Source organism: Artemia sp. Qi Xiang Cuo, chromosome 1 (assembly GCF_049724085.1).
Source record: "Artemia sp. Qi Xiang Cuo chromosome 1, ASM4972408v1, whole genome shotgun sequence".
Lineage (NCBI taxonomy): Eukaryota > Metazoa > Arthropoda > Branchiopoda > Anostraca > Artemiidae > Artemia > Artemia sp. Qi Xiang Cuo.
The window spans coordinates 75,385,593-75,408,263 of NC_142794.1; the positions used below are offsets into that span (position 1 = coordinate 75,385,593).

A 22,671-nucleotide genomic window follows, 5' to 3' on the forward strand; every position below is an offset into this window, starting at 1 on the left:
GAACAAAGGAAACCGAATAGGGGAAATAACATATGTAGGTTGGTTGGTAAAAGCAAGCAAAAAAGCTTCAGCAGGATCAAATCAAAGAGTTTGAGCATGAGTAAAGTAGTTGACAAAGAGAACACATTCTGAGACGAGTTTCTAAGAATTGTAATCAATGACACCTGTTTAATCCATTTTTTTTTGCATCTACATTTTCCTAAAATAGATAAAATCCTTTAGAAAAACAAGTGTCCTAACAAACAAAGTCAACAAATTTTAGTCAATTTTAAAATTGAATTATTAGTATCTTCGGTACTGGTGAATTATATGCTACACACCGCTATATATTGCATCAAGGAAACCAGACACGAAACCTGTCGAGCGGCTATTTGCAAGAGAAACATGATTGCAAAGCGTTGTTTCTCAATGAGTTTACAATATTTGAACGATTGTTTTTTGGGGTTTAGGGGGGGAGAAGGTACCTAGGTTTAGGTTATGTTATGTTACATATTTAATATGCTATGCTTTACCCCCACTCCACCCCCTAATGTGCAAATATATAGCCCATATTTGTTTCTAAACTATTATGTATTCATCCTATTTTATTATATTTAATTAGCATTAACCAAACTTGACTTCTTTCGTGTGTAGCATATAATGTAGCCTACCAGTACCGTCTCTTCTTTTCTTCAAATCGAATACACCAGCTGTAAATTCAACTCAAAGGGTTGAGTCCAAGTGAGATCAAAGTAATAGGATTATTTGGATCGACAGTACTTGTCTGTTAAACGAAATACATTCAAGAATTACGCTGTGACAATGACCGGTTTGCCTCTCTGAAATCAGGTATGATTTGCTTATTTTGAGTGAGAAAAACTACGATGCTGCTATATTTTAACTAAATATTTAATATATAGAGGGGGTTGGGGGTTAGGTTAAGTTAGGTTAGGTATTCAACATAATGCATTCTGCGCGGTCTGCTTTCCATAATTCTTTGTCGTAGTTTACAGGATGGACTCACATTCCCGAGATATGACTAACCCCAAACAGAAGGAGACCCTTTGGTATTACTCGTATAATATAATAATAATAATCTGTATTTAAAAGCCAATTAAAGCCATATACAAAAAGACAAATACTAAAGAAAAATTACACTTCATTTGACATCCTTCCCATCAATACAAAATTTCCTACTGCCACAATATATTAGTTATAAAGAAATTTTTACATATTTCTTTTCCAAATGTGCTATATATCTTTGACTTCCACGCCCCCCCCCCCCCAAGTTGGTACTTTGGAGAAAAGAGGGTTTAAGTGTCACGTAGGACATGTCCCATCCTTTTAATAGCTCTAACGATACTTAAAGTCATAGTGATTTTTCGTGCAGTTTTAATTACACGTGCTCTAGATCCTGCTTTTTGGCGAACAGCCTCTTGATCATACAAACATGACTTCTACTTAGGGCTGCCACCGTTCGGGATTAATCCCGGGATTTTTTTTTGTGTCCGATTCGGGAAAAGGGGGTCTGTTTTTCTTCCGGATTCTTTCGTGTGAAAGAAGCTGATTCCTTTTTTTATACACTGAAGAATCCGTGGACTGAATGTTTGAATGATATCGTTTGGATTTTTCTCAGATTTTAGTACTTTCGGAATCCAGGTTTTCTGGGTAGTGAAGTCGGGCCTTGAAATTTCAAAAGGATGCTTTTGAAAGATGAATGATGGGTCCGCTGCCCACTTCTTGATTGGCGAGACTTTCGCTAAACAGAAAAGCAGGTATGGTAAAAGGGAAAGGGAGGTGTGGAGACATAATAAAAGGCCACTTTTACCGCTTGCCAAGCCATATTGAATATTAGCGCGTCCAGACTATCCATTTTCTGGAAAAATGGGACAGAAATCTGGAAATGTAGACAGGTCTTCCGTCCCATTTTTTCGTTTTCTGGACACGAATAATTAGAGGGTCAGAAAATGGACAAATGGGAGGGAAATCTGGAAATGTAGACAAGTCTTCAGTCCCATTTTTTCGTTTTTTGGACACGAATAATTAGAGGGTCAGAAAATGAACAAATGGGAGGGAAGCGGTAATGTGGGCAGCTTTTCTGAAAAAAAAGCCAGAAGAAGGAGAAGATTAGACACGATAAGTGATTAATAAAAATAGCTGTCTATGATAATTTTGAATAGAAAAAAGATAAATTGTCTAACTGAGGCTCTACTGTAAATTTGTTTTCTATAGGTTTTGGCTTAAAAAAACACATTCTATGAGGATGACTGATTCATTTGTAGCCTACAGATATTTTTTTAAAAAAACCACCAAGATTTTGAAAACAAAACACCTAGTCTGGACGACTATTTCTTTTTCCAGATTTCAGTCCCATTTTTCCAGAGAATGGATAGTTTGGACGCGCTATATGGCTGCGAAGCGTGACGTCAATCCATGGGCGGGAAGTTCAAACAAAGATGAAACATGGGCGCGTTGCCACGTTTTCTCGGTACTTTGGCGAATTATTTTGGCCTAAAATGTTCGTCGTAGATCCTACTAATCCACCAAAACGTTTTCACGTCAAAATAATACTAGGAATATTGACAATCAGTTGTTAGTTACAACTAGAAACCATCTTTCACCGTGCTACGTATTACGCGCCTTGATGTTTACGTCATCACTGTGCAGCCCTATGATGTATAACCTAAACACTGTGTTCCGGGATTTCTTTCGGAATTCCGGGATTTTTTTGAAGAAAAATCGGGATTTTATTTTTGAGCTGGTGGCAACCCTGCTTCTGCTCTCAGATAAAAATATCTCTTTTACGGTAGAATCTGAACATTTTAGGTCGATTTTTCTTTCAGAAAATTCCGCGTATCTTTTCAAACAAATCTTGGGGACTAAAGATTTTCTCTCGCATTCCGAACAACTAGAAACTTATTCTTCCAAAACTTAGAGAAAACGTACGAACTATTTCGTCCAAAACTAGTTTCTATCATAATATAATCTCAAATTCGATTCAAATATTCTCAATCGAATTGGCTTAATTTGACTTGAATCGGTTTTTTTCTTTAAATGTTGTTGTACAATTAAAACTAGCCTGTGCTTCTTGGCAAGAATTTCTTAAATACCACCTTTCGAGACGTTTAAAAAAAAGCCAAATCCGTAATTTTTTTAAGAACCAACCTTATCTACCATACTTAGAAACCTTTGGGAAAATTTTTGACCTATGGAAAGGTTGAGCTAGAAAGACATGTCAGATCACAAAAATACAGAAATGCATGGGATGTTTCTACTAATACCAAACGCGACTGTGCTAAATCAAGAACGTAATTCAAGGAATCTGTCCATTCACTATCAGGAGCTAGCTAAACGGAAACGAAGTTGCATATGTTTCTTCCTGGTAGTTATTTTTCCGTTCAACCATTGTGCCCTATTTGTCTTTTGTCCAATTTTCCTCTCTCTAACTTTGAGGTTTTGTTAGTTTGTTGAGGTTTTTCATAAGTTTTTTTTTTCAGTCAAAATGCCAATTCATACGTGAGTCACGCCCAACAAACACTAGCCCAACTCTCCGTTAGGTTTGTATCACTTTTTTGTACAGCAAAATCGCGGCTATCCGAGCCCCGACTAACCGAGTTCTGGCTTAACCAAGGCACGCTTAATTTCTTATTGAATAATTGGATTTCCTGATAATAACAATGCCAGTTATCTAACTGTCTTAATTATTATTAATAAATAAAAACATATACAGTGCTGTATTTATATAGAAATCTAATGTAATGCAAAACAAACTCTCTTCCTTTGCCTAAGTTACTGTGCAGTGCGCGATTGCTATCATTGGTGATCAAGTTACATTGCTACAGCTTGTCATTTTTCATTTATAATACAAAAATAGAGGCTTATCTAATACCTTCGGTTGAGTTTTATTCATTTCACAGCATATTTCCTTGTTGACAGTTAATTAAATCAGAGTTTTTGTTTATCCGAGGTTCTTTCGGCCCACGTTACCTCGGAAAACCGCGGCTCTACTGTATTTGGAATTGTGCATCTGAGTTGAGTAAGTAAATTCATTCATCCTTTTACAAAGTCTGGTTTTCAAATGATCTGATAGGATAAGATTCCCCTTCTAAAAAAAAGAAGAAGAATTCATCCTCCAGAAGAAATTAGTTTAATAAAAGAAATTAACAAACTTGGGCTTCCACTTACCTGCCTCTGTATTGTTTGAATAGAACTGTTTTCGACGCGCCATTTCTGATCGAAATAAGTCAGGTACGAGTTTGTAGACCAGATCCTGGAGGGTTCGATCAGGCCTATCGAAAAAAAAAAAAACTTGCCCAATTCATACTTTTAAGGTTTGGTTAAGCAATCTTAGATTAAATAATACATAGGCTAATTATATGTTAATATATAATGTGATATGGGCCGTATTCAGTATTTTTGTTTGGTGGGGGAAAGGGCGGAGGTTGCCAAATGAATTTTTTTTCCGGGGGGTTAAGAGTCTTTATACCTGCATCTTAAGAAAACTTACGAGCAGGAGAAATGTTTCTTAGCTTTTAGAAGATAAAGTATTTTTATTTTGCATTTTTACCAACAATCTACGAGTCCGAGAAATATTTTTTGATGGAAGGGGGTGTTCAAAATTGGGAGCCTCCTCCCATGGACACGCTCCTGAATCTGGTATAACAAAAATACACATTATGCAATGGTTTGGCTATCTTATTAAAGAATAATCAGCATATCATAATTAGATAATAAAATCAGTAGTCTTTGAGAGATTACTGTCACCTGGCGTACACCTCGAAACACCCCATGTACCGTGCAGTGCCAACATACTCGACACACTGGTACTCTTGCATTATATGGGCCTTTACAAGGAAACCAGTCATGAAAAACCCGTTTTTGACGGGTTAACTGCTATTGAGTGACACAATGATAGCGTGTTTTTTATTGCGTATACGATATTTAAACTGTTGTTTTTTGGCGGTTAACCCGTTTTGACGGGTTAACCGCTATAGAGTAACACAATGATAGCGTGTTTTTTATTGCGTATACGATATTTAAACTGTTGTTTTTGGGGGGTTTAGGCGGGGGGAAGGTACCTAGGTTAGGTTACGTATTTAATATACGGTTTACTTTACCCCCCCCCCCCCCCTCCCCTAATGTGCAAATATATAGCCCAAATTTGTTTCTAAACTATTATATATTCATCCTATTTTATTTCATTAGCATTGACCAAACTTGACTTTTTAGAAAGGCCCTTATAATGCAAGAGTACCGGCACACTTTCGCAACGCTTCGCACGCATCACCTTGTCTACGTGGTTTCTGAAAGAGGGAGACTCATTGAGTAATGATTCGATTTTCATATATTTCCAAATAATCTAGAGATTTGATCAAAGCTTTCAAGTGTTTGGTCAGATGAATAAAAAGGATCGTACTTATCAATAAGTACAATGTGTATAAAATTCTTTCAGGATGCATAAGAAATAGTCAAATGAAACCAGAAAAAGACTGCAACACTGCAATGAAGATTAATGGCAGCAAATTGGCTGTTGTTAATCTATTATGTTGCGGTAGCCTATTAGTTCTGTTAGTTAGTAGACGATTTGTGAATAATATTAAGGGGGCAGGGAGGAGTGACAGGGGTGATTGCAATCCACAGAATTAATGTTTTAAGCTATGGAGATTATGCTAGTGCCTTTATCATTCTTCCCAGACTTTCTATTCTAGAAGTGGCACCCAGAGTGCAATTTTGGGTACTACACAGCACTTTATTATGGCATCATCAAGTCAAATTAAAAAAAAGCCATTATAAATAAAAAATAACTTTCAAATAAGCCCTTAAACAGCTCTCTGTGATGTTCGCCCCACCCAGGATTTCGATTCCGGAATTGGCACTCAAAGTTTACCTTTTTTGGGTGACATATGGCACTTCATGATGATTTTATCAAGTCGAATTTATAAAAAGAGGTTATATATAAAAATTATCTTATAAATTAAACCTTAAACAGCTTTCCATGATGTTCCAGTACCTGCTAGCGGAAAAAAAACAATTAAGAACAAAAGGATATACACATGCAAACCAATTAAAACTAGCGATTTTCCTTGTTGTTCAAGGTCGAGGGGGGGGGGTTGTAAGTTCCCTGGATTAGGTTTTCAGGAATGGGGATTCGAATGGTCTACTTGCTATTTTGATCCAACGCCATTTTCGAGGGGTTTAAGGCTCTTTTTGAAAATTCCTGTAAATTTGTTTTCAAAATACTATTTTAATGTTAAGTTTAATTGAAATAATAATCATCATTCCTGAATCAGCTTCAAATGACAATTTTAACTCACTAGATAGCTTCTTGTAAACGGATTTTAGACTTTTGGCTAATTTGGGACGTGGTTCGCTCTTTACTAGATTACAGCTATCGCTGCAATCATGACATAAAGGACTCAAAGCAGAACAGGTTCTTGTTGTTCAGGCTTTTCGAAAGCGAGATACATATGGTATATTCTATATGAAAATTAAATCCGTTCTGTAAACAGTGCGACCTTCTGCGGAAGGGTTAATAAATGATTAAGAAAATTGTTTACTTTTTTTTTTTTTTTTTTTTTTTTTTTTTTTTTAGTTTCTAAAGAGGGGACCATTTTTGTTTGAACAATTTAGTTTGTTTTGATGAAGATACAAGAAGGATATTATCTAGGGAGGGGCGAAGAAAATCTGGGAGCAAATGTTATTTTTGAGTTATTCTTGAATTCACAGGCAAAATCACCAAACTTTACTAGCCAAACATAATTGACTGGAATTTAAATACAAAATACTCCTTCTAATCAGCAAGTTTTATATATAAATGCTATTAAACAGGAAGAAAAATTTAAAATAAAAAAGGAAAATGCTGGGCGATGGAAAATTTCGACTTCAATTCTGAGATTAGCATATGATAGTGCATAGCAAAATTTGGTACTCTGGTAAAATCCAGAACACACTCGAGAAGTTTGCTCAACGAAAGATCTAAGATAACCGGTTTCATAGTTACAAAGACAAATGACGGGTGACAGAATGCATTGGACTTGCATAATTTGGGCTATATATTTGCACATGAGGGGGGGGGGTGTGGGGGAAAGGTTACGTTAGGTTACATTACTTTGCCATCACCCTCCTAATGTGCGAATATATAGCCCAAATTATATTATTATATAATCAAAAGTATATATTTTCACATCATGTCTTGGTATATTTCATAATGATTGACCTAACTTCATTTCTCGAGTGTGTTCTGGATTGTACGGGAGTACCCAAAATGTTAATCCATGTTTCAGTTTCAACCCAGTTTTCATTCGTATCTGGACAATTTACTATTAGCTAATTTGATCATCGTTTTTTTTTTGCCATATTTTTTTTTTCCTTACCAAGACTGTCATAGGAAAACGTTTCATCAGTTTTTTTTCTGTCATCGGGCAAACCGTCATTATTTGTTTTTGTCATTGTTTTTTCTTATCATCAGATAAGCTTTCATTGTTTTTTCTCTTGTCATCAGATACACTGTCATTGTTTTTTTTGTCACCAGGAAAATTTTCGTCGTTTTTGTTTGTCATCGGACAAACTGTCATTGTTTTTATCTGTCATCGGACAAAATGTCATTGTTTTTCGGGCTCTAGCGCCAATGGCAAATTCCAAAGCTGAGAATAGCTGTTCTTGAGGACTTTATCTGCTGGTTTTTACAGGGACGAGTCTATGGGGGCAAAGGGGCAGCTGCGCCGGGCACTGGTTCGCAGACAACGCTAGCTCATAAGGTACTTTTTGGTCGGATAAAATAAAATTCAAACACTAATTTTTCGTCTCTGGAACGTGGCAACGTTTGCCTTGAAAATGTACTTAACTATGCCTTCTAATGAAAGAAACTTCAGCAAATAATTTTAATTAAAAACTATCTTACAAATACGACGGCCAGGCAGCGGTTGACAAGCCTGGGTAAAAAAAACAAAATAGAACATGATATGGCATAGAAGCTTTCATAGAAAGACATTGTAAAGATATTTGCTTCAAGTAAAGCACTTAAAGCTAATTAAATGATCAGATTAACTCTACATAATTTAAATTGTATGTATAATGTGTTACCAATAGAATATTGTTACGCCGAATCTTATGGATTTTTTTTCAAGCTTATTGTATATCTAGGATTTGCATAAAACATATTAATGACAGTAAAACAATTAAATAAATATACAATAAATAAAGAAGTAAAATAACCATGATTTGATATTTACAAAGCTTTTGTTGGGTTCGATTATACCTGAAACCTCGTGTAATATAACCGTTGTGCAAGTGAACCCCCATGCATCTGAGCCCTCGTACAACTGAACCCTCGTGCAGCTGAGCCCCCTGTGTAACTGAGGCCCCGTGCAACTGAACCGTCGTAAAACTGAACCCCTGTGCAACTCAACACCATTTAAGTGAACCATCGTGCAACTCAATCCCATTTAACTGGACCCTCATGCAAATGAACCCGTGGAACTGAACCCTGCAAGTTAAGTCTCACAAAACTGAACTTCAGTGCAACTGAACCCCCGTTTAACTGGATCCACGAGGAACTCAACACACGTTCAGCTCCTTCCCATTTCACTGAACCCTCGTGGAACTGTACCCCCATTTAACTGGGCCCCAGTTTACTCAATCTTCGTTCAACAATTAAATCTAGCTTTAATGGTTTGCGACTTCCGATTTTATTTTTCTTTTTTTGTGACAACGAAACAGCTTTTTCATGAACGATCTTGACAGGCATTTATTCACACGACTTAAACAAACAAACAGGTACAACAAGATAAAACATGTAAAGATTCTAACTTTGGTTTTAACCCATGATATCACCTCATATATGTAGAATAGCCTAATGAAAACTAGAGCTTTACTGAAAACACAAACCGTAACTAAAAAAAAACAAGGATGTTGCTCTTAGGAGCAAGAAAGTCTTTAACTAGCCTGCACAAAATAAAAGACTGACTTATAAAGTGTTTATTAGTCAGTCATTAGTGATGATACTTATGACAAAACGAATAACAGTTTCAATAGGGATAAGTCCTTGATTAGACAGTGAAAAACAAATACAAAAGTTCTGAATATTTCGAAGACACAGTCGGTCTTCATCATCAGCGGAAATACCGACTGAAGACCGACTGTGTCTTCGAGATATTCAGAACTTTTGTATTTATTTTTTCACTGTCTAATAAAGGACTTATCCCTAATGAAAATCTTATTCGTTTCGTCAAAGAAAGGCAGTGTGGTAATGAAAAAAAAGTCAATATAGTACTTATAACTTTTACCATATAATTTAAATTATCTAATAAACTCAAGCTAACCCAGTCTTCGTATAAAGAGCTAGTTTTTTTTTCAAAATACTCCAAATACAGGGAAATATTGGTGGCCGGCGTTTACCCCCGGAAAATACCCCCCCCCCCGTTGGAAATACCCCCGCGGAAAATACCCCCCCCCCCCAAAAAAAAAAAAAAAAATAACCCCCTGGGGAAATAAGCCTTTCCAAGTTTGAGAATTTTATTTGAGTTTTATTTTTTTAATTTCTGTAGGGGGATGGAATTTTGGTACTTGTGTAGGCTATTATGCACCACTCATTCAAGTTTACGCTGTGTAAAATTCGTGAACACACCGTTTTTTTTTTTGCTAGTTTCTTCGGTACTTTAGAAATAAATTTGCGCTATAGATTTGCACATTAGGGGAGGGGGTAAGCATAACGGGTCTGCATGCAAAATGTGTTTGGTACAATTATTCTGCATATTAGATAGATAGACAAATAAGTGTATTTTAAAGCCAAATATACGGCCATGAATACAGTAAAATAACATAAATGAATATAGTGAATGGAGGGCTTGTTTAACCCCACAAAAAATGCCCTCCCATTTTTTTTTATTTTCGTAGGGGGATGGAATTTTGGAACTTGTGTATTATGCGCCACTCACTCAAGTTTACGCTGTGTAAAATTCGAATTTGCAAGAATTCATATACGAAATTTCTTTATTTGTCTTGCTTTCTCTTTGCCGATTTAATTTTAAGTGTGGAGATGTTAAGGGTAATTGTCCAGGGTAAATCTTCGCCAGGATTAAATTTTCCAGAGGATATTTCTATGGGGAGGGGACACACACCCCCGCCTTCACTATATTCATTCATGTTATTTTACTGTGTTCATGGCCGTATATTTGGCTTTAAAATACACACATTTGTCTATCTATATAATATGCAGAATAATTGTACAAAACGAATATCTCTAACAGACCCACTATGCTTACCCCCCCCCCTAATGTGTAAATATATAGCGCGAATTTATTTCTAAAGTAACGAAGACACTAACAAAAAAACCGGTGTGTTCTCGAATTTTACACAGCGTAAACTTGAGTGAGTGGCGCATAATACACAAGTACCAAAATTCCTTCCCCGTTCGGAAAAAAAAAACTCAAATAAAGTTCTAAAATTTGTAAAGCCTTATTTTCCACGGGGGGTATTTTTTTTGGGGGGGGGGGGTATTTTCCGCGGTGGGGGGGGTATTCGCCTAGAACCGGAAATATCATGAGTCAGCTTTTTTTTAGCTGGTTTTGTAAATATACGTTACATAAACTGCGAAATAATGAATTTTGTAGTTTTGAAATGAAAATAAATGGCCTTTATGATTAACGAATTAGCCATGTATTTGAATAAAAAAAATTTCCACTGGGTAGTTTTCTCAAAACTCTTTTTTCTTCACTTACGAAGGTGACTAAAAAAGGGAGTATTGAAGAGGGGCATTTTAAACATTAGTTTAGGGGTTCCTGATCATGGGGATTTCAGTGGTAAACCTTTTATGATTCCAATCGTTTACACTCCAGAAATGACACTAAAATCGCATTTTTGTGCCATAAGGCATTTAATGATAGTGTTGTCATGACGAAATTATGAAAAAGCACTTAAATGTGAATATTAGCTTTCAAATAACCTTAAACAGCTCTTTACGATATTCTAGTGCCCTAATAGTACTGGACAAATAAAACAGAAAAAGGAAGATTTATCAGCGTTTCCAGCTCTTTTTAGAAATTACTTTAAGTTTGTCTCCGCAATAAACTTTTACCAAAAAGATTAATTTAAATAACAGCTGTAATTCTTGAACTAGTTGCTGGTTTTCTCTGTATTAAGGTACAACTATTGCTGCGACCATGACCATCAGGTGTGTTCTGACCCTGAGCAAAACAACTTTTGCTAATTTTTAAATATATAGGGCAAAGGATGAATTGTTGTTTTTTGTAGGGGGATACTTTTACACCGAAACGGCAGAAAATAAAATAAAAAAGACCATTTAGTTTGAGTCAGCTTTCGTCACCTTCGACAAAACGGGCTGAATTACATTTTCTAGTTATGTTGTTGATTTGAGGAGGGTTGAGCTGAATGCGATTGATTTGAATAGGGGTTTAGTCAGACAGGTTTGGATTAAACAGGGTTTGGGTTGAATGAAGATTGAGTTAAATGAGGATTGAATTGGATGGAAGTTGAGTTGAATGGGAGGTGAGCTAAATGGGTTTGAGTTGCATCGATATGGAATCGAATGAGGGTTGAGTTGCACGGGGTTCGGTTGAACGGGGGTTGAGATGTACGAGGGTTCAGTTAAATGGGGTTGATTCGCACGAGGATTCAGTTAAATGGGAATCAGTTGCACGGAGGTTCAGTTATACGAGGGTTCAGCTAAGCGGGGGTTCAGTTCCATGGAGGTTCATACGCACCAGGATTCAGATGGACGAGGTTTCAGTTACAGGGGGTCAGTTGCTTGGGGTTCAGTTAAACGAGGGTATAGTTACACGCACACCTTTTTGTTGACCGGGGGAACCAAATGTCATTCTTGCCCAGTGCTGGATTTACCAGTAGGCTGAGGCCGAGGACGGAAAATTTTAGGAGGCGGCGGATTTTAATAAAAAATGCGAAAAAATGTTCAAATTGACCGAAGCTGAAGAGACAGTGCTAGCGCCCTACGTAATGAACGTACCGGGGCCATTCCTAGGCGGTGTGCAAGGAGCGCACATGGACGGCAAAATTTGGGGGCGGCTTAAATTCGGGGTGACCAAAAAAAATTTACAATAATAAATATTACATAAAGGAACAAATATTGATATATGTGTTTGTTATTTTAATACACTGATTCTTTGGCGTAATCGCTTTATTGGCATCGCTTATGTTTCAAAATTTTAAAATCCCTGAATAAGCTCTTTCAAATTTATCTGATGTGTACAGTGTATTTTGTTGGCAATTTTACTGACATTGTCGGTAGTATTTTTTTCGGCAAATACAAAATGATTTTTTTCTATAACAATTAACATAGCCTACTCACATAATTTACTAAATCAATGAGTATACTGACTAGCAAAAATAATTAGTAAAACTAAACCTTCACCTTCACAAGGATACCGTAATTGGCAATCATATTAATAACAGGCAGAAGGTATTCTTATTTATTACTTATACTTATTTATTATTAACTCTACTAAGATATTTCACAAACTTTAAAGTTATTATTTCATTAACATAAAATAGTTTTTAATAAGATTGTAAAAACGGACTTGCTTTGTAATGGTAAGTAGGGTGGAAAAATTGAAATAGCCTACTGGTGGCAAATACTTAAATCCGCCACTGTTCTTGCCGCAGGTACTGACAGGTTTAGATCCCTCCTGGGTTTTTAGCCTGACTTGACATGCTTACAAGGCGTTTTCGCTCGGGGATTCAAATGTCAATGCCCAAGGGCTCTGAGATTGTAAAATACAATGACAGCACTTTTTTAAGCACAGCTGCCTAGAGCTAAGACTAAGGTCCGTAACTAAGCAGAAACGCAACTATTGTTTAATCTTCCATTTGAAATAGTGTCACTGTTTTTGTTTTTTCTTCGTTGTTTTTTGAATTATTGTAGTTGTTGTTCGAAAGGTTTTCGTTGCTTGAATTTGACTAGCTGAACTCTACGTTTATCAGATGGTCCTTTTTTCAATCAATTTGTACAATCAGGTTGTTCAATCAATACAGGAAGCTCGGGAAGAGCCATCAGACACAAAAGTCACAGAAAACTGAAACTGAACACAAAGACTACTTAAACATAGCAAACACTGTTAACTGAAGCTTGAATGAATGGACATTGAGTTTCATTATAACGCTCAACTCAGGAGCTTGCTGATGAATAATTTTTAGCCTGACGAGAAGAAATTAAAAAACGATATACTAAGAGCAAAATTCAGAAATCAGCAATTGATTTTGCAAAAATCGATTATCTTAGTAGAGATTAGCTTACCTGATGTGCATTAGTGGTTTGGTTTTATGCACCAGAACGTCACAAGCAGGGCAAAAATTACTTCCTTTCAGATGTTTTACGATGCAAGATTTGCAGACTAAAACCAAAGAAACGAAATACTTGAATTAATAGTGCATTCGCTCTTTTTTAAGTTGTACCACACCCTGGGGGAGGCATGTAAACTGAAAAATATGCAAAAACAGTTAGATAGTATTCCTGACAGTGCTGTTACTAGCCAAAATGTTTAAGGGGGGCAAGAGATTTTACCGATTGGCTGGTCATTTTTACCGACTGTTTTTGTCAATAATTAGCATAATGTCCGTTTCGAATACAATACGTAAAATCACTACACGAGTCGGTAAAACCACTCCATTTACCAACCGAGATTTAGATTTCGGTACCTGTCATGTCACTATTTTAATGTTGTTTATCTAACCAAATGGGAAGTTGTGGCACCATCTATGAAATAACGCCAGGAGTCGGTAAAACTGGTGCGTTTACTGACAAAGTTCAAAATTTCTGTAGATGACATGTCATTATTTTCGTGGTCTTTATTGAACCGAACAAAGAATTTTAGCTGCGTCAAAAACATCGTGTCGCAAAGCACTACGATTTTACCGAATTAATTTTTTTACCGAGTGACCGAAAACATTGGGAGGGGAGGCTTCCCCCCTCCCCCCTACGTGACGGCCCTAATTCCTGATAGTACCAAAATGATTGAGGGAACGCCCACTTGCAGCCAACTAGTATACATCTCAGAACGCCACGTGTGCTGCAAAGTTCATTCACGCTTGGCAGTTTCCATCACAAAGTGGCCACCCTCTCGAAAATGATGCTCTTTGATTTTTCGATAAACAAGGTGTATTCTTTATTTACACCAAAGTTTTGTCAACTTTGAGAAAAAAAAACATGTATAAATGGTCAGGCGAATTCCTAAATTCCGTCCGGGGACCCCTCTAAAAGATTGAGTATTTGGAGGTTCTACAGAATATTAAGCATATTTTGCCAAGACATTATTGTCGAAATATGCTCCAGTCAAAAGTTAAAAGCAGTTGAAAGACGGATATTTGATCAGTCGAACTTACTTTATGTAAATAAATTCTTTTATTTATCTATTCTTTTTTTTCAAATGTTTTTAGATTTTTACCTCCATATTTTTTTTTAACTTTAAAGAACCCCTGACAGTATTTTATACGAGTTACTATTTTTTATGTATTTTCTATGAAGTTGGGACATATAGAAAAAAAAAACAGGAAAGCAGCAGATCTTCTTCATCCGAAAATTATGGCGCGTCTTTTAAGTTTGCAAAATAACGCCAAATAGGCAAATTATACAAAGATTAAAACTAACTGCAATAAAATCGTACATTTGGTCGTCATACGATCTTCAATATCAGTTCATCTTCGCTGCCATAATTACGACTTTGTTAGCAACATAAATATGTCTTTGTTTCATAGCCTTGCAACCTTCATAAACGTACAATCTTAAGATATGGAAATGTTATATTTAAATTTTCAGATCGAGCCTGCACAAAGAGCTCAATTTGAAAAAAGAGGTGATGCACTACTAATTCTGCAACTAACAGCTTCACAAGCTCCAAACACAGCTGCAGAAGCTCCCAAAACAGCTGCACAAGCTCCTCTTCCATCTGACTGTACTAAAATTTTCACTCTTTGTCCCATTCCATAAAGTTTCAGTTTCTTTTAAATACTTTCTTGTGAGTTCTCAATACCCTATGCGGGGAAGATCTGCTTTTCGTTTCACCCCAAATGGATGGCCAAAAATACAATATTTGCAATAAATTATCTTTTATTTTCTTTTATTATAGCCAAGGACGTATCCAAGGGGGAGATATGAGGTATGAGGCCCCCCCCCCCAAATGTTTGTCCGGCTCGTAAAAACGTAACAAAAATGAATATAAACAAATTTTTAATGCGTTTTAAAAGTTTATTTTTGTACCCCCCACCCAATAAAAAATCCTTTTGTACCCCCCCCCCCAAAAAAAAATCATAGATATGACCCTGATTATAGCCCTAGAAAAAGGAATCGGGCCACATTTTTCATACAGCATTTTGCTTGATCTAGGTTCAGTCAAGAGACATGGGTATAGACGGCATATTGTCTAGGAGGGCTGTTGATAGTGTGTTGGAGGACGTTTTATCAACTGCTTGTTAAACCATTTGATTTTCTAGAAGTATGTACTGCAATTTTGAAGGTCTAGGGGGGCCGCTGCCCCCCTGCCCCCCCCTCCCTACGCCCATGTCAAGAGAGTATATCTCAGACAATCTTGGACAGTTAAGTTGGAAAAGATGCAATAAATCTTCCTCGGCCTTTCGAAGTGCCCACAATTCAGAATCATACTTGACCACTGTTATTTTTGTGGTTTAAACATTATATTCTTATTTCCCAAAAAAGAAAAAAGTAACGGTACTTGTCAATTAGCCGGAACCCACGCGATATATTGTATGGAGAAGTTACTTAAGAAACTAGTCAAACGAGTCTTTCAATAGAGAATTTGATTGCAAACCTTGGTTTGTCATTGCATTTACAATATTTAAAATTTGGTCTTTTGGGAGTTTAGGGAAAAAAAAGGTAGGCTACCTAAGTTAGGTTACGTAGGCTATTTAATATATGCTATACTTACCCCCCCCCCCACCCATGGGATAAAAGGATGTTTATATAGAATTTAGTCACTCTGATACTTATATTTTGTCAATTTTATCCGACATTTCCGATAGAGGATGTTGTTAAAGTATTTTTTCATCTGAAATTTAGAATTTGGCAATTTTATTTAATGTATCTGACAAAGGATGTTGATAAAAAAATTTATTCACTCTGACACTTATATTTTATCAATTTTATTCGATGTATCTGACAAAGGATGTTGTTAAAAAAAATTATTCACTCTGATACTTAGATTTTGTCAATTTTATCCGATTATATTCTTATTTCCCAAAAAAGAAAAAAGGTACTTGTCAATTAGCCGGAACCCACGCGATATATTGTATATGGAAGTTACTTAAGAAACTAGTCAAACGAGTCTTTCAATAGAGAATTGGATTGTAAACCGTGGTTTGTCATTGCGTTTACAATATTCAAACTTTGGTCTTTTGGGAGTTTAGGGAAAAAAAAGGTAGGCTACCTAAGTTAGGTTACGTAGGCTATTTAATATATGCTATACTTACCCCCCCCACCCATGGGATAAAAGGATGTTGATATAGAATTTAGTCACTCTTATACTTAGATTTTGTCAATTTTATCCGACATATCCGATAAAGGATGTTGTTAAAGCATTTATTCATTCTGAAATTTAGATTTTGTCAATTTTATTTGATGTATCTGACAAAGGATGTTGATAAAAAAATTCATTCACTCTGACACTTATATTTTATCAATTTTATTCGATGTATCTGGCAAAGGATGTTGCTAAAAAAAATTATTCACTCTGATACTTAAATTTTGTCAATTTTATCCGACATATCCAACAAAAGATGTTGATAATGAATTTATTCTCTCTGATACTTAGATTTTGTCAATTTTATCCGATGTATCTGCAAAGGATGTTTATAAAAAAAATTTATTCACTCTAACACTTAGAATTTGTCAATTTTATCCTATGTATCCGAGAAAAGGATGTTGATATAGAATTTAGTCACTCTGATACTTAGATTTTGTCAGTTTTATCCGACATATCCGATAAAGGATGTTGTTAAAGCATTTATTCATTCTGAAATTTAGATTTTGTCAATTTTATTTGATGTATCTAACAAAGGATGTTGACAAACAAAAATTATTCACTCTGACACTTAGATTCTGTCAATTTTATCCGATGTATCTGACAAAAGATACTGATAAAAAATTTATTCACTCTGCCAGATTTTGTCAACTTTTTCCTATGTACCCGGGAAAGTGATGTTTATATAGAATTTAATTACTCTGATACTTATATTTTAGAAAATTGCTGTATTGTATGTACAGGAAGTGACTTTAATCGATAATGAATGTTAATAAAGAATTTGATCAATTTTTTTCATAATTTCCTGAATTAAATTTCTGTATTGTGTATCCAAGAGGTGAATTCAAGAAAGAGTTTGTTACTTACTTACTCACTTACTTACAATTTTTTTCATAATGACATATTCGACAAAGGATGTTGGTAAATAACTTATTCATTCTGATAATATTTTTGTGTGTTTTGTAAGCCATTCATACTATACCTTAAACAAATTAAGATATTTTCTTGATAAAAAAATTTTGTCTGACATATTTGAAAAATGATGTTGATAAAACATTTAGTCTGATATTTAGATTTTGTCAATTTTATCCGATGTATCTGACAGAGGATGTTGATAAAAAAAATTATTCACTCTAACACTTAGATTTTGTCAATAATATTTGATGTATCTGACAAAAAATGTTGATAAAAAAAAAATGTTCACTCTGACACTTAAGTTTTGTCAATTTTATCCGACATGTCAATTTTAACTGACATATCCGACAAATGATGTTGATAATGCATTTATTCACTCTGGTAATCAGATTTTGTCACTTTTATCCGATATATTCGACAAAGGATGCTGATACAGTATTTATTCACTCTGATACTTAGATTTTGTCAATTATATTCGATGTATCTGACAATAGATGTTGATATAAAAAAATTTTATTCACTCTGACTCTTAGATTTTTTCAATTTTATCCCATGTATTCGAGAAAGTGTTTTTTATATAGAATTTATTCCTTCCAATACTTATATTTTGTCAATTTTATCCCATGTATTCGAGAAAGGGTTATTTATATAGAATTTAATCAAACTCATACTTAGATTTTGTCAATTTTATCCAATAAAGCAGAAATATGATGTTGATTTAGAGGATGTTGATAAAGCATTTATTCACTCTGATACTTAGATTTTATCAATTTTATCCCATGCATCCGAGAAAGCAATGCTGATATAGAATTTAATCACTGTGATACTTATATTTTATCCGAGATATCTGACAAAGGATGCTGATAAAGCATTTATTCACTCTGATACTTAGATTTTGTCAATTTTATCCGTCATATCTGACAAATGATGTTGATAAAGCATTTATTCAATCTAATACTTAGATTTTGTCAATTTTATCCAGCATATCCGACAAAGGATGCACATTTTGAATCCGTTCCATAAAATAGTTTACCATGTTCTCTCTTGATATTGTAGTTATTGTATTCTCTTAGTTCGTAATCAGTAGAATAATCATTATTCCATTTTAAATCATACACAACTTCTACTGGTGTGTCATCGAAAGGCTCAATATGTTTTTCTTCTTTAGTTTCATTTGGTTTATTGAGTCTTTGATCAAGGGTAGTAAAATTTGCTGGTACTTTGTTTTTCATCGATTCAGCTTTATGTTCCATAGTGATATTTTCTACCACTGCTCTTTTTATTTTTCTGGCAATTTCACTGTCTATTATCACATTATTTTTACACATGTAACAGTTTCGGCACGTAGAGAAGATATGGTTTATGATATTAGTAGAAGAGTAGGCCTTTCTATTTTTGATCTTCCGTTGAATGCTAATACCCGAAAGCTGACGACAGGATGTATCAGCAGGTAATGTGTTACCTGCAACAGTAGCAAGGAGTTGTCCTCTATCATCAACGATTATTTTTATGTTGGCATTCTCCTTGAGTGTCTCAATCTCGCATATCCACCAACATAAGACTTTAATTTTTTCGGTACTCCAAAGAAATTTAATTCCTTACTGTCATGACAATGCATGCATACATTTCCAATAGTGCTACCACTTGTGCTTGTTTTATACTTTAAATAACTTTCCTTGTCAGAATTCAATGCTACAATAACATTGTCATGTGAACACACTTTATTAAAATATTCCATCTTCACTGATTTTAAAGATATGACTTATGTGTTTATCGTTCCACCGCGTAGAAAAATAATGATTTAATACATTCAATAAACTAGATAGTGTCGATAACCCGCCATAATGTACCAGTGGGAAAGCCGCATCGTGTCTCTGAGCAAGCATAGAGTACAATTGTTAGAGCCGTAAGCATATTTTATGTCATTTTAAGATACGTAAAAAAAAAGTTGAATAGTTTCGAAGTCCAAAAAAAAATTTTAGTCCAATAAAAAAAAGTGCTACTTCATATATTATTTTTCTAATAGTAAAGGTCATGACTAACATGTCTATACCATTCTCAATTTGAGTTTGGAAAATATTAAATGTGATTTTTGTTTTGTTTTAAGTGTTTCATCTCATTCGAAGACATGTAAAAAAATTAAAAAAATATATCATGTTAAAAAAAATAATAAAAAAAAGCTAAAAAAAAAAAAAAAAAAATTCAAAAAAAGTGGGGGGAGGGGGCCAAAAAGTTGGAGTGGAGGGGGGTGCCCTTTGAGTTTGGGGATAGGAGACCTTTGGGGGGTTGATGTCTGCTGGTTAGGGTCGCTGGTGCTTATGATCATTGACGGTTCGTACTCACATACACCTTACTACTTCATTTGCAAGGATTTCTAAGGTTTGTTCAGAATTTCATCATTCAAATTCTTTTTTTGCCATCTACATCTCTCTTAGTATCAACTTTTTAGTACAGTATAACGTTAGACTCTATTTTGAACTGACAACAGTGTTCAAACACCACTTGTGTATTATACAGAACACATCGAAGAAGTAAAGCTATCCATTATTAAAATTCATTTCTTGCCATCTACATCTCTCTTAGTATCAACTTTTTAGTATACTATAACGTTAAATTCTATTTTAAATTGACAACATTGTTCAAACACCACTTGTTTATTATACAAAAAACATCAAAAAAGTAAAGCTAGGTCGACTCAGAGGACCATTTTATCATCGGTAACCATTTTAATAGGTTGATATTGTTCCAAATTTATAATAAATAAGCTATGAGTTAACATGCTCTTTGGGGTTACTTAACTGCTAATCAGTTGAACCCTTTTTCTCCATCTTCATACGATCCAATCACTAATTAGAATCATTCACGCTCCTATTATTCAAAATTAATTAATATCGTTCATAGAGTCCAATTCGCAAATGCTAAACCCTTTTTTTGTAAATAGAGTTATTTTCTTGGTAAATGATTCAACAGCATATGGCATCAATTCTAGACATGTTGCATTCTTAATCAAAATTGATGAGATGCCTTTAAGCTAGATGTTATCAAACTCTTTGACAGGTTCAACTCACTCTCTTTGAAAAGTTTGACAATTTCTAGTCTCTGGTAAAAAAAAAAAATTTTATGATGAAAGTGTCTCAAAAACCAGTCTGCTTGCGTTATATAATCTCAATTATACTCTCAAAACGTGTTTGTTCACTTTATAAGTCTATATTATAAAAGATTTGGTAGCTTTTTGCAATATGCATGTGAAACTACACTGTATATTCATGCTGCAGGTGTAAGTTTCAATGTAGGTTTCATATTCTCTATGGCCTTACTACTGATTTAGTGCTATCATAGGAGCTATTTATTCTAATTAACTGCATTTGTGATTAAGGGGTAATTTTTCAAGAATTGGAACAAAATTCGAACTTTAGCTTAAAGAGCAAGGTATTGACTAGGGGGCGAACCCTCTAATTTACGTATTAAAAATATAAGAACATAGAGGTTCGTTACGTAAGTTAATTCGTAAGTTACGTAAACGAACTTTCGAAACGAATTTATTCTTTCTGGTACTTAGATTTTGTCAATTTTATCCAATGTATCTGACATGTGATGTTGATAATGCATTTAAGGGATATTGATAAAGCATTTATTCACTCTGATACTTAGATTTTGTCGATTTTATCCCATGTATCTGAGAAAGGGATGTTGATATAGAATTCAATAACTCTGATACTTAGATTTTGTCAAGTTTATCCCAAGTATTCAAGAAAGGATGTTGATATAGAATGTAATCAATCTTAGACTTAGATTTTGTCAATTTTATCCGATATACCCGACAAATGATGTTGATAATGCATTTAAAGGATGTTGATAATGCATTTATTAACTCTGATACTTAGATTTTGTCAATTTTATACCACGTATTCAAAAAAAGGATTTTTATATGGAATTTCATCACTTTGATACTTAGATTCTGTCAGTTTTATCCTAAATATCTGAAAAAGGATGTTGATAATGAATTTATTAACTCTGATACTTATATTTTGTCTATTTTATCCCATGTATCTTTTCAATTGTCAATTTTTTCCTATATACCCTACATTTGATGGTGAAAATGCATTTACAGGATGTTGATAAAGCATTTATTCACTCTGATGCTTAGATTTTTACCAATTTTATCATATGAATCCGAGAAAGTTATATTGATATAGAATTTAATTACTGTGACGCTTAGAACTTATCCGAGATATCTAACAAAGAAAGCTGAAAAAGCATTTAATCACTCTGATACTTACATTTTGTGAATTTTTCCGTCATATCTGACAAATGATATGGATAAAGCCTTTATTCAATCTGATATTTAGATTTTGTCAATTTTATCCAGTATATCCGACAAAGGATGCAAATTTTGAATACGTACCATAAAATACTTTACCATGTTCTCTCTTGATATTGTAGTTATTGTCTTCTCTTAGTTTGTAATCAGTAGAATAATCATTATTCCATTTTGAGTCATACACAATTTTTACTGGTGTGTCATTGACAGGCTCAATATGCTTTTCGTCTTTGGTATTATTTGGTTCATTGACTGTTTGATCAATGGCAGTAACGTTTGCTGGTACTTTGTTCATCGATTTATCTTTATATTCCATAGTGATATTTTCTACCAATGCCCTTTTTATTTTTCTGGCAATTTCACTGTCTATTATCAGATTATTTTTACACATGTAACAGTTTCGGCACGTAGACAAGATATGGTTTATGATATTAGTAGAAGAGTAGGCCTTTCTTTTTTTGATCTTCCGTTGAATGCTAATACCCGAAAGCTGACGATAGGATGTATCAGCAGGTAATGTGTTACCTGCAACAGTAGCAAGGAGTTGTCCTCTATCATCAACGATTATTTTTATGTTGGCATTCTCTTTGAGTGCAATCATCTCTGGAGATCTCAATCTCGCATATCCACCAACATAAGAGTTGAACTTTTTCGGTACTTCAAAGAAATTTAATTCCTTACTGTCATGAAAATGCATGCATACATTTCCAATAGTGCTACCACTTGTCCTTGTTTCATAGTTTAAATACTTCTCCTTGTTGGTATTCAATGCTACAATAACATTGTCATGTGAACACACTTTATTAAAATGCTATATCTTCACTTTTTTTAAAGATATGACTTATGTGTTTATCGTTCCACCGCGTAAAAAAACCCAGATTTAATACACGTAATAAACTAAGTATTTTTAATAATAGGCCGAAAAGTACCTGTTGGAAAGCTGCATCATGTCTT

The 22,671-nt window shown here is 34.6% G+C and overlaps 1 protein-coding gene across 1 annotated transcript in view; it reads right to left on the bottom strand.

The window, feature by feature from the left end:
• The window catches only part of LOC148956731 (uncharacterized), a 104,167-nt gene that overhangs the window by 52,978 nt on the left and 28,518 nt on the right, over nt 1-22,671 (bottom strand). Inside the window, exons 3-4 of the mRNA XM_089087045.1 lie at nt 13,247-13,343; nt 4,165-4,268 (exon numbers count right to left, since the gene is read on the bottom strand). Of these exons, the coding sequence (XP_088943171.1) occupies nt 4,165-4,268; nt 13,247-13,343 (201 nt within the window). The remainder of the gene's footprint in view (nt 1-4,164; nt 4,269-13,246; nt 13,344-22,671) is intronic.